This window comes from Dermacentor variabilis, chromosome 1 (assembly GCF_050947875.1).
Source record: "Dermacentor variabilis isolate Ectoservices chromosome 1, ASM5094787v1, whole genome shotgun sequence".
Taxonomy (NCBI): domain Eukaryota; kingdom Metazoa; phylum Arthropoda; class Arachnida; order Ixodida; family Ixodidae; genus Dermacentor; species Dermacentor variabilis.
This window is the reverse complement of record NC_134568.1, coordinates 229,690,295-229,703,103: the sequence shown is the minus strand read 5'-3', so window position 1 is coordinate 229,703,103 and position 12,809 is coordinate 229,690,295. Positions and strand designations below refer to the sequence as shown.

The following is a 12,809-nucleotide window of genomic DNA, read 5'->3' as shown; positions in this document are numbered from 1 at the left end:
AGCCTCACTTGACAGAGTTCAGCAATTAAAGGTTGACAGGGATTGTCTTTTTATACAAAATGTTATACTGCTTTTTGAGAAGGTAAACTGCCTTCTTCAGGCACAGGCTCCTCAGATTCATGTGCTGAGAGGCCTCTTGAACCGCTTTTTCGAGGGTCTCCTGACTAGATTTGTGTGCCCAGGTGTTGTCAAGGCATGTAGTTCATTGCTGGAAATTGACTGTGGAGCTCCAGAGAACCAGAAAGGTAATGAAGACATAGTCATTGGCAGCACAACCTACTCTGTGGTTGAGACACTGAGCTGCATTGAGAGAGAGCAGTTCTTCTCTGCTGTACATCTGTACTTAATGGCAGCATGCGATTCCTTTTGCCATAAATTCCCACTAGAAGACGTCCATCTCAATATGGCTGAAGTTGCTCAAGTACAAGCTCTGGAAACTGCTTCATTCAACAGTGTACGTCATTTTATTATGGCATTCCCTGCTATCCTACCCCAGCCAGTGGCGAACGTCATTACAGAAAGAAAAATTTGCTGTCATTGCGTAGCAAAATGGCTAGCTGTTATAAATTTGCTTACAAAAAAAAAAGCATGAGTGCTGTGCACTTTTTTTCTGCCTAAGGCCTGAGTGTGGCACCCACCGCTATCGCAGTAAAGGAGTGAGCCAGTGTATCATGTCATGAAATGATGCATCAGCCTCCAGAGCATTGAAACCGAAGCCTGTTTACAGAAACAAATGTTATATTCAATTATTTAGGGTGCTGTGATGCTTTCCAGTATTTTTTCTAGAGTTCAGAGGGCTTGGGTTTTGATTAAATGTCATGTCGGTACTCCTTTAAGGATTAAATCATTAAGGCAGGGGTTGAGGCTTGTCTCATGTTGAATGTGGATAAGAACTAAGTGAAGGGGGAAATAAAGCTTTGGTTTGGGCTAGTTGCTAGTTGGTTCATTCCAAGACTATAGACAGGGCTGTGCATAAAAACACTTGACAAGAAGCATAGAAATGTCCAAAGCAGCCTATTACTTGTTCAAAATATTGCTGGAGGTAACCTTTAAAGGCCAACTACAATAAAATTTTGGACCACATAAAACACCTAGCTTAAGATAGTGTAGATATAGAGGAGCCTCCGGGCAAAATTTGATGTTTGAAATACCAGCGGGAGCGTCATGAAAAGCTTCCAAAAATAGCTGTTTTTGATACTAAAACTGAAAAAAAAAAAGAACGCTGCCATTACCACTCACTGGAAGTGACGCATGACATAACACATGACTCATTGGCATGATCTTCACTATCACGGAAGCCATGCTGCTGCGTAACATAGATACCGCGGCTGCCGTGGGGCGACATGACGACCCCTCTCCCTGGATGAGATGCTCTGACTACCGTCTGCTCTGATTGGTCTCATTTGTTCTCCAGGTGTGGCACCCATGGCAGCCTGCGGTGTGCTGAAAAACCTAGGACGCAGCATGCTGGGACTTGCGTCATTGTAACATGATCAGATGCATGTGTCGTTACATCATAGCAGCACCATCAAGTCCATGCATTGTCTGCTTAGGTGCCGTTCAAAGGCTGCTAACAAAAAAGCTATACGATTACCAGCTGTGTGGTTTTGCTAAATTGGTTCAGTTGTCTACTAATTTATAAAAACATTTTGCCAAAGTGAAATTTTGTTGCAGTTGGCCTTTAAAGAGCGTGGTGCCCTCGCAAAGTTTTAAATATACTTTGTTCACGTCACTTACTGTGCTGACTGGGCAGTTCTGGCATTCTGATATAGAAGGAATGTAAAACATCCATGTGGTATTTCAGTGGAAGTTACTGAACACACCCCAAAACTTTCGTCCAAACATTTGAGAAAACATTTTTTTTTTTTTTTTTTCAAAATCATTTGTGCATTAGCTACACCTGCCTTGCCTAAGCATGCACCTCGTCATCCATGGCTGCACTGTCTCAGCATGGTATTGACGTAGCACATGGCAACATATCAAATTCCTCTTTGGTCGGTTCATTGGTTCTACATCTGACAGTTTGTTAGAGGGAAGCTTGCCCATTAAGTGTTGGTATCATCATGAAATTCCTCTCCGGGTGTCCCACACCATATCCCATTGCCTTTTACGTTGCTTTTCGTTGCACTTTCATACAGCGGCCAGTCATTAGGCCCTGTGTGTACTTGTTGAGGCAACACCTCTTTTTGCCAACAGGGCCTGCCACTGTACACAACCCTGAGTATGTATGCATCGCTCAGAGACTTTCTACGCTTCATATGTACATTTGTGCAGGAAGCTTTCGGCACACTTGCACCTCCTGAAATATAAGTGGGCGCTCTTGATTGTAACATGTTATTCGCATTTTACACGAAAACCCCAGTTAACTTGTCATAATGAAACTATGCGCATAGTGCAAAGTCAGGCCGAATCCGAGGACAGCTTCACTTTTCAACCACTCGCTTCTGCTAAACCAAATTCCAGTGGCTCCAGCTTCATGCTTGCATGCATTGATGATGAATGAGTAGCAATATGCTAGAGCAAAGGCATCCCAAAGTTATCACATATCTGTTTCTCAGAGGAACACTTATTTACATTTGATTCGTGTATGAGCTGCACTAATCAGCTTTGGAATGAAATTAAAGAAAAAGACATGTGCTGCCCTTACAAGAGAATGTGTGGTAGTTGGTCATGGCCTTTTACGTGCATATTAAGGCAATTTAGGTTCACATTCAACTTCTGGCTGCAGTTGTTGATGCTTTTTGGCTCTGTGACACAGGATACCCACTTGGAAGGGACGCATCCGGTGCTGATGTCCTCCAGGCTGTCAGGGGCTATGTGACCTATTTTTTCTCCTGCCGCTACTGTGCTGTCCACTTCAGCACCATGGCAAAGAATTTGGACTCCGAGGTTCAAACGTCGCAGGATGCTGTGCTCTGGCTCTGGCGAGCACATAACAAAGTCAACGCACGGCTGGCTGGGGACATGTCGGAGGACCCGCTGCACCCTAAGCAGCCCTTCCCTCCACCTACACTATGCAGCGACTGCCACGAGGGCACCCGGTGGAATGAGCAGCACTCGCTCAGCTTCTTACTGCATTTCTACGCACCTGATGGCCTAGTGCCTGTCGGTATGTCTCCCTTAATTCCATTCGTCCTGGGGCTGCTTGTTTTTGTCCTGATGGTCGCCATCTGTGCAAGGCGCAGGCTCTGCCTGGCTCTCTGGAAAGCACTACACAGGTGGCACAGGCTGCCTACGCGGTACTCTTCATATGCTGCGCGACTAGCTTAGCTGCTGCAGGATGCATCTGAAAGCCCCTTTTTTTGGTACACCAGAATTTAGAATGTCATTACCAACCCAATGTCCTGCCCCAAAGCCTGTAGAGAAGGCATCCACTTTCTTTGGGAAGACTTATGTGCTTAAATATGCGTACTTAAGGGTGTTTGTCATGTTTACCCTTAACAAATGTGAACTACATGCAGTCTAATGTAAGCATGTGAGAACACATTGCCTATACTTCCACACTGTGATATACTGCTCAAACACTTGTGCATAAGAAATGTTGAGCTCCTCTGTCCTCTTAGAAAATAACAGAACGTTTATGTAGAAGAAATAATTTTCGGTAATTATTCTGGAAGTCTTTGCCAGTGCATAATTACCTGATGTAGGTTTACTACAGGCACCTCAGTCAGTTCTTCTCATTGTTATTGTCATTGCAGCTTATGTCTTATATGTAATCTGCATCATGCTTCTACAGTATTCTGTGATGTTAGCCTTGCCGTGGCCTCCGCGATCGGCTCCGTTCCGTTGCTCCGGCCATTCCATTCGCACGGAGAGAGCGTAATCGGAGAAAGTGGTGTGACTGCTCCTCTCGCCGCACCGTGGCGCGCGCAACCCAAGGCTCGCTTTGCCTGATGCGGACGGGCGCAGAGGACGAAAACGCAGTTTTCGCAGTCTGTATGCGACGCGCACTAGAAAATTATCGCACAGCACAAGTAGCTGACTGGTGCAATTAGGCAATTGCTTTTTAAATTATGACGAAGACTTAGGACCGGGGTGAGGCAGATCGTCATGAGAGCGTTCGTTTCACAACACACAGGCAATTTTCTTTATTTCTGTAGCCGTGCATGGTTTGAAAACACGGAACATTTTACAGTTGAGCGGAAAGGATTATTTTTTTCTGCAGTTCTTTTACATATTAGTTTAGAACCTGAAATTACTTTTGATATATAGAGATCAAGGAGTTCTGTCAGTTTTCCTCTAGAAATGGTACAAATGTGATTTGTACTTACATGCGTGTAATATGTTTAGCTTTTAACGCTTGCAGATGCCACTGAATGCATTGTCCCACTCAAATGTCGGGCTTCCTTTTTGTAGATGGCTCTTTTGTGACGCGTTCAAATGTATCATATTGTACCCCAATCCTGCTACAGCCTCGAAAGAGGCTAGCAGTATCCCCAAATAAATAAAAGCCTGCAATGCATAAGGTTTTTTTTTTACGTTGTGCATGGTTGGAACTGAGGCGAATTTGGTCTCGTTTTTATTCTTTCGCGCGCGGCAAGCAAGAAAGAGGGTTTAAAGCGCCGAAGCTACAGCTTGGCAGGAGGACAGATAAAACCATTTGAGGATAAATGACATTTTATTTACAAAGGCAAAATCGGAGCCATATTGTTCGGCATCCGTTTTTACATTGTGTTTATTTTAAACACGGAGCACTTTCCTGTGCAGTGGCTTGCAGGCCAGCTTCTTGCGGTAAGCAGCCCTGTCTGTCACAGTAGCGCCGACGTTGGCGAGGAGTGGCCTCATGAACTTATCAAACACTACAGATAGTGTGCTTGCGGCGTGGTCCTCCCTTGCTGGGCAAACGAAAAGGGGGCACTGCTCTAGTCGAGGCAATAACAGTTCAGCCAGCTGCTGACGCACGTTGCTCTTTTTTATGTGCGGCAGGGCAATGTCAACAGCCTTCTTAACGGTCACAAGGACCGTGACAAATTCTGACCTTGGGAATGTTAGCCCACCCATTGATTGCAGGTCAATAAGCCCCATCAGCACGGGGCTGGGTCCATCCGACTGGTGGAGGGGAGGGCAGAAGCTGCATGTTCTCCGCTCCTCAACTGCTCTCGCCACGAACCCTGCTATATAAGCGATGCTGGCATTTGCTATGGTTGATGGGGGCCGCTGCACTGAAATAGAACATACCCATATTAGTATATGGAGCTAGACATTCTGCAATGTATTCCCATTTGTGAAAGCACAAAAAAAACTGCTTTTGGCACTAACCTATAAAAACGTTTCGCAGAGCAAATTTTAGACAGCATGTAGACAAAGCTTGTGCATAAACCAAATATGACATTTATCATATCGCCACTCAACGTGCATTCCCTCAAAATTTTCAAATTTTGGGCATTGATACCACTCAGTTGTTATAGCCTTGACATAACGCGAAATGATCGCTTTTTGGTGGCACTTCACATGGGTGGAGTAGGTGAACGAGTGTGCACTCATGAGGCATCGCTTTCAGGGATGTGAAGAGCTCGTCAATGTGCATCACAAAATCTTCAGTGCCCGTGAACCTGAAACAAAAATATGCACACTATTCATATCAGCCAAATATATGTATTAGACGAATCGCTGTTGGCTGCAAAAGAACAGCACTAGTAGTCCAGCGAGCCAGCCAAGTGTAAGCTCTTGAGAAACATTTGATGCAAGATATACCTGGCTGGGGCAACTTGCGCTGTCTCGGTCGAATCATGCGTGGTTGCCTGTGCTTTTGCTTCAGCCGGAACATCAAATTCGGAGGACGTCACATTCAGGGAGGCACCATGCATACTGCAATACATGTAAAACAGTTACCACCACTACTAAGCAGCAGCCACATAAAACCAAAAACTGCTTGTAAGACATATTGCCCATCGGCACAGCAGGATTTGCGTGCTCGTGTGTTCTGAACTGTAAAAAATTCCAGTCAGCCGGCAGGCTACAACACTAGTAGCTGCTCGCATCGTGAAATCTTAGTTGTGCAAGGGCCTGAAATGTGATAAGCTTTCTATTTTGAAACAAGATACAACCAGTTCCCAACTATGAGCACTCGTCCCGGAGCTCAAATAACATGCACGTACCTCAAAACAGTCTGTCCGTTTTCAACGTTTGAAGCTTGGGATGGGCACAGGCTGCCAGTCCGCAAGATCCTCTCCAGGCTAAATGTCACGGCTCTTGCATCGAGACAGTCGTTGCCGCCAGCCATTTGCCGCAAAGAACTGAAGAGGAGCTCGACGGGGTCGCTCGAGAAGTTCCTTGTTAAAACATAAAAGAAGCCGCTCTCGAGAAGGTACTTAATGCATAGTACCGTAGATTTGCTTGTCAGCAAGATAGCTTCGTAGGTTTCAGCACTAAGAAACTTTTTCCCGCTCCTTTTACAGGCATTGTAGAGAGTTTCGAGGTAGTCTGGGAACTCCTTCTCAAGCCATTGTAAGCGTTCGTCGGTAGCGCAAAAAAAGTGCATTTGGTCAGGCTTTCTCATATGCACATGTGCTGTTCGGTTGGCCACATTGTGGATGGAAAACCACTTCTGCATCATCTTCATAAACAATATTGTTGCGTCTGCGTTCCTGAACTGTTCTGCCTGAGGGTGGTAACTGGGGTATTCTTTCAAAAAGGAATGCGCCGAGATAACTTCATCGGAAAACAGCTGCACTGCTCTGCCCACATGCATCTTCTCAAAATTAGTTGGCTCTATGTGTTTCTGTGTCAGGAATCGAACTGGTTTCACAATCTCGTTTTTTTGAAGGACATAGAGCTGCTTCACAAACTCTCCAGTTATTGGCTGACTGCCATCTGTCATTTCCCCGTCCAGAAGAAGGCTTCGCACGTTTTTTATAATATGACACTGGTCAAAGGACAAGAATAGGCTTCTTTCTGGATCACATGGATGACTGACCACTGGCTTGAGGGAGCCATTGCCCAGGTGGCGCATCATTGTGACATTAATCTTGTGGTTATCCGTGACGATCCGGACGACGTAGAGGCCACACTTTTCAACTTCAGCGATCACTTCTTTTGTCAGCTGATACAGGAGCTTGCCACTTAATCGGTTAGTGAAGAAAAAGCCACAAGGAATTTTGTACGACGTGGACAGGCCTGTTGCAACGAAACACAGCACCTTGTTGGCAAGCACGATGTTGTTTACATTCTCTCCTGTCCCAGCGTCTTCTCTCACAGTTTGCTGACCAAAAAAGCAGTCCATTTTATGATCGTAGATGTATTTGGAGCTTATAGCCATTTCATCCACAATAATTGAGGAAAACCGCGCTTGCTCTTTCAGCTGCCCCACCTCTTGCTTTAGGCGTTCTTTCATTAATGGTGTGATCCCACTTTCACTGTTGGATTTGCCAACATAGCGAAGTAGCGTGTTCGTTGAAGGCAATTTCAGCAGTCCTCTGTTGCGTATGTAACGGTATGCCTTAGGGGACAAGTAGTACAAGACTACACATTCCCGGACAAAGTCTGGAGACCACACGGGCCGTGGCCTTGACACATTGGCGATCTGTTCCGCTAGGCAGTCTTCTAAGCAGAACTGGGCTGTGCCGACCTTGTCCAAGCACTTTCTCAACGCTGAGTGGAGAGCGTGGTTTTCAAAACCACTGAGCTTCTTTTTTAGGCGGCTGTTTTCTCGCTGCAGTCTCCCGATAGCATCTGCTTTCCTGAACAATTGCACTCTCATTCGGTTTATAGTCCTCGAATCCGACTGCTTGCGCGGTAGAAGGTCATCGGTAGTTTGCGTTGCGCAATCAAGCGCCTCACTATACTGCTGTAATTCACCGACTGCATCTTGTGCACTTGGTTCCTCATATCCTGCACCTTTAGGACTTGCTTCTTCATCTCCTAACAAGGGTGCATGAATCAGGCTATCTTCATACACTACAGCAAACGAGCAGGCAGAAGTTGCCGAATGGCCTGTGCTTTTTTCGCGACCACAGGCTGAACCAGCAGCTTCATCAGGGCCGCTTGATAAATTTGATGCCCTTTCTTGGTTTGGAGTAGAATTCTGCGTGAATCGCTCCAACTTGCGTCTTTTTTGTGGCTGTTGTGGCTGCATGTAGCTTGGGTAGCCCGCGAACACGCTCGGAACAGCATCCCGTTTCAGGCGCCGCAGCTTTGTGGACCCCAAAGTATAATCCGAATCTAAAAAGTGAAGGCTGCAGACGACACTGCTAGCAGACTTGTCATTTGGGACAAAATCTTTTCTTGATATGGCCTTCAGCCATGCTTGGCGGCGATCATCATTCGCGGGAAATTCGTGAAAACTTATTCCAAGTTTCTTTTTTCTGTCAGAGCGGCAGAAAGGTACGCAGCAGTACATTTATCTGCAAAATACAGAAGCAGATAGGATTGTGGTGCGAAGCTCATGACAGAGAACCGATGCAGTTTTCATCACACAGCAAATAATTTCATTGCGGGATCACATTAGCTACACGAAACCACTCGCAACTACCAGGAGCACATGCACCATAGCAAAACAAAGCCCAGCAGAAAGTTCTCGCTTCAAGAGCAAGAAAGCAGAGCTCAGAACTTCTGACTCTCGTGGTGGCATATAAACAATGCACGAGCGCTTATCGTAATTAATTATGTTGTTCGAGCCAGAGAGAGTTTCGCTGTAAAGTAGCTGCCCATTACTTTAAAAATCGAGTGAAAGGCACAAAATTCATACCTGAGTTTTGTCATACAGCGCGGCAACTTTTGCAACAACAAAAGAATGACATTCAGCACGATGGCATGCAATCTGGACGAAATGTTGCGCGGTAAGAGCCTCGGTTGCCCCAGTCGGCTTTTAGACGACCACTAAGCTGCATGCAAAAGCAATCCGTAAGTGTTTAACAACGTACCTCGACTTCTTTGTAGCTGCAAGAAGGAGTCGAAAGAAATTGACTTCGTATTCACCATTCTTCTGCGTGAAAACGTGCCAACAGCGTTGATGTCGCCACTGAAATCGCAGGCAGTGCCGGCCAGGCGAGCGCCGCTTGAGCCTTGGGCTAAGGTCGCCACCTCGCGGTGTGTTGCGGAGTTAGCATAATTACACTTCTCCGCTGCGCTACGCGCCGAATGGGACGGCCGGAGCAACGGCGCGCCGCCGGAGCTGATCGCGGAGGCCACGGCCTTGCTGTACTTTTACATAATGCATTATTTTGTCTGATCAAGACTGCAGAAGAGCATGGCATACATACTTTTTGTATAATCCTGCAGTGATTGCCTTCCTCAAGCCCTATCATTGTTGCATTACAGAGCAACTACTGTATAGACTCGTGTAAGGGCTGCACCCCCAACTTGGCAGCCCAAAATTTGGAAAGAGAATTTTCCAATGGAGAAGCATGTGTGCTCGGTGCCCCGATGCTGCATGTGCACATCGGCGAATTTTCGTGCGCTGCGTACTTTTGTGTGCCGCTACTAGGTGGCGTGAACTGTGCGTGGACCTCTGATCCAATGGTACATCCAGGGATCCAGGCCGTACACAAGTCTCCGGCTACGCTGGCATCATTTTGACTAAAAGCTTTGATCCCATATAAGGGCCGCACCTTGTCAGAATTGTGAGAAAAAAAAAAGTACGGTCCTTACACAAGTCTATACGGTATCCTTTTCTCTTTTTCGCATACTTTATTCCTTAGTTAAGATTTATAGCACAGGCGTCTAATTAGGCTATCTGTGGTTTTTGTAATATTCAAAGGCACATTCAATGGATGAGTCAAAGCTCTGCATTGCTTCAGTTAGTTTCACATTTTGTCCTTATCTGGTTGACCAAGCTCAATTAAATGTAATTTTCTTCCTCTGAACAAATGAATTGCATTCTTACAACAGGAACAGTGGACAAATTGTTGTAAAGGCATTTCTATTAAATATAATATGTAGCATTCTGACCTCCTCTGTTGGAAACAAATAAGCTGAACATACAAAGGATGAGCGTTATAAACAAAAAAATATTGTGCATCAAATTGCAGTTCTGAGTGTAATTTAAGGGGCCCATCCCCAGGCTTCATTGGATATTTTGGTTATATTCTGGAAGTTGTAAAGTGCCATCCAGGGAACGTTGCCGCAAGTTAAAAATGGTTTTGTAAGGGCAGAGAGAGAAGTAAATAAAATGTGAGGTAATTGTTCAAGGCGGTGAGCTGCCCACTTCGAAGCTCAGGCTCTCTCCTGTCAGTACCAAGAACTGCATGTGCAAGTGATAATCATCTCCTGGATTCTCTAATATCTTTTTTTCATCACATTTGCATCAGCGGTTTTGCAGGCTCTGCCTATCACGGAAGGGTGACTGATTCGGCTAGTTGATTTGTCTTGGTGAGAGCCAGCAGCAGTGCAAACTTGAGAGGTTCAAGTGAAATGCAGCATTAGTAAGGGAACAGGTGAACTGGGATGTCAACAGGACAAAGACGAGTGTTCATCTTTGTCATGCTTACATCCTAGTCCACCTGTTCACTTAGTAATACTGCATTTCACTTGAACCCCTCAAGTTTGCACTGCTGCTGTCTATTTTTGCACTGCAAGGAGTGCATGTGACAGTGAGACAACTGTCTATAATGTTGCTTCTGGCAGGAATGGGTGCTCCTCCAAGAAGCCTAAGGGGACGTGAACTTTTGTTGGAATTTACAGCTGTTTTCACTGCATCATTTATGCACTGTGCATGTCTGCTTGTCTGTCTGCTATGCTTAAAGCTGGTGAGGAGCCCTTTAAAGTTAAACATTACACTCATACAAAGCTTGAACCCCTCAGCTGTGACTTACATATTTGTGCAGAATGTTTTATTCATATTGTATTTTTCTGCATTGCTTTCACTGATCCCTACACATTGTACACAGTGGTGCACATTCTTTAAGGAAATGCTTGTGCCATTATCTTCGTTGCTTTGAGTGGGCAGTTAATAGAAATCTAAATTTAAGTGAGGCTTGTAGATTACAGCTCTGCAAATTCAAATGAATCAGTTTTTTTGTGAACAGGGGCTTGGGGTGGGTGACACAACTTTGGAATTCCCACTCCCGCTTCCCATGATGTAAACTTTTGGCAGCATCTGTTTGGCAGTAGTTAATTGCAGAGGATCTTCTAACTTCTAAAGATCCCACAGATTTCAACATACGTGCAATCAAAGTTGTCGTGAAAAGGCACTGTTGTTGCACTTACTTCTTTAACATGTCATTTTTTGCATTGAAGCCCAAATATAAATGGAATACCCATCTATTTTGTCGCACGCTTTGGCGAAGAATATCTAAAAACTGGTGTCTTCCTGAAAATTCATTCCAAGTGGATAAGCCTTGGGAACTCACTGACTGCAATTCGTAAATTGCAGTAATATGTGCCATAAAGTGATAACTTAAGAAATTCAGAAGTGAATTTTGTCAGTTAGTCGATTATGTATTTCTGTTTCTTGTGGAAGTAATGTTCGCCTCTTCGAGTAATCCAGCTCCATGACTAAAATTATGCTATGTAACACAGGAGATTTTTTCTTCAAATTCTGTATTGTGTGTATAAAAAAAACAGGGTATATAGGTATGGTGTATGCAGTAGAACCTCGTTGGTACGTTCCTGTTACATGCGTTTTCTCGGCGCCAACGTTCGCAATCGATAATAATTTAAAAAATGACCCAATAGAGTTGGGCTCATTTTTTGCCGGCTCATATGTTCTCAAAAAACACGATCTTTCGGCACCAATTTTCAGTACGTCGCCAAACTGTGATCGTATGATGCGTTTTCCGGCCTCTAGATCCCATGTAAACAAGAAAATGCGCGAAACGCTCGCGATTGAGAACAGTACATAGGTGCCCACCACGGCAGCTTCACCGCAATACTCGTCCGCTTGTGTCATGTGAAAACGCAGGCGTCCACTCAGTTTCTCATTTCAGTACCAGCAAATCTTCTCCAGGGTCGTCGCACGCGGCTTTCACAGCTATCACCGCCAATCCTATTGCGATAAGCATCTTCGCCTGTCGATTTCACAGTGTGTGGTGCCGCAACGTGTGTGGTGTGGTGCCGCAGCTTGACGCGCGTCCGCGTCTCGTGCCGCAACGCTCCGCGCGATGCTTCGCATTATGTAAGATGTCAACAATAGTTGAGTCTGACAAATTTTTTTAGTTACTTCGGATCGTACGTTCTCCCGGTTAGTATGTTTTTCTCGCGGTGTTTTTTTTTTTTTTTTTCAGAACGTATGAATGAAGTTTTACTACTGTTCGTTTTTTTTTCTCGATATTCTGTCTTCATATCTTTCCTTCTTTCATTTTTAGTGAGGCTAATAGCACTACTGCATAAGTGTTCACTGCCTATTTGTTAGAACATTGGCTGGTTTTGCTGACGGTCATGACCAGCTGTTAAGTTTATCACATTTCTTTAAATGTCGCAAGCCCTGAAAAGTGGGTGTAGGAAACAACATGGTCTATGTTCCTTCTGATCTATACGTAATATATTTTCTGGTTGTGTGTAATATGTAGTGAAACTTCAGTTTGATTTGAAGTGAATATTGCCGAGTGATTGCAAAAAAAAAATATGAAAGCATGAATGTTGAATTAGGTATAGCCGACTTTTCTTGTAATGTGCAGAAACAATCAATGAACAAGTACAAGTAATACTTAAAGAAAAAATTCCTGCCCCATATGCTGTCCAAAGAGCATTAGAAGCAGGGTTTCTTCTTTCTTTTTTTTGTAGCATCCATTTAACAAGTATGACATTTTAGTAGCTTTAATTATTTACACAGCTGCAAGCTGACACCAAAACATTGGCTTAATAAATCACACTTTTTTCGTTTAGAGATACCCGCCGTGGTTGCTCAGTGGCTATGGTGTTGGGCTGCTGAG

General features: G+C 44.7%; 3 protein-coding genes across 3 annotated transcripts in view; 1 reads left to right on the top strand and 2 right to left on the bottom strand.

Annotated features, from left to right (window-relative positions):
• Window positions 1–12,809, top strand: part of LOC142558382 (sulfhydryl oxidase 1-like) — a 136,650-nt gene that overhangs the window by 63,615 nt on the left and 60,226 nt on the right. Inside the window, exon 10 of the mRNA XM_075670528.1 lies at window positions 2,759–3,109. Within this exon, the coding sequence (XP_075526643.1) occupies window positions 2,759–3,109 (351 nt within the window). The remainder of the gene's footprint in view (window positions 1–2,758; window positions 3,110–12,809) is intronic.
• LOC142574620 (uncharacterized) lies at window positions 3,790–5,358 on the bottom strand. Its single transcript, XM_075683666.1, has 2 exons — window positions 5,353–5,358; window positions 3,790–5,196 (listed from the first exon to the last, which is right to left on the bottom strand). Exons 1-2 carry the CDS (start codon window positions 5,356–5,358, stop codon window positions 4,681–4,683), a joined length of 522 nt encoding a protein of 173 aa, XP_075539781.1. The 3' UTR covers window positions 3,790–4,680.
• On the bottom strand, window positions 5,113–6,436 carry LOC142558414 (uncharacterized). The gene is made up of 3 exons (XM_075670553.1): window positions 6,099–6,436; window positions 5,695–5,808; window positions 5,113–5,552 (listed from the first exon to the last, which is right to left on the bottom strand). Exons 1-3 carry the CDS (start codon window positions 6,221–6,223, stop codon window positions 5,396–5,398), a joined length of 396 nt encoding a protein of 131 aa, XP_075526668.1. The 5' UTR covers window positions 6,224–6,436; the 3' UTR covers window positions 5,113–5,395.

Excerpts from the sequence above, each read along its gene's own strand:
- LOC142558414 (XM_075670553.1), bottom strand. The coding sequence starts at position 6,223 with ATGGCTGGCGGCAACGACTGTCTCGATGCAAGAGCCGTGACATTTAGC. Across the intron at positions 5,809-6,098 it reads AACGGACAGACTGTTTTGAG|TATGCATGGTGCCTCCCTGA; the intron begins GTACGTGCATGT and ends CATGTATTGCAG. Across the intron at positions 5,553-5,694 it reads GCGCAAGTTGCCCCAGCCAG|GTTCACGGGCACTGAAGATT; the intron begins GTATATCTTGCA and ends TTTTTGTTTCAG.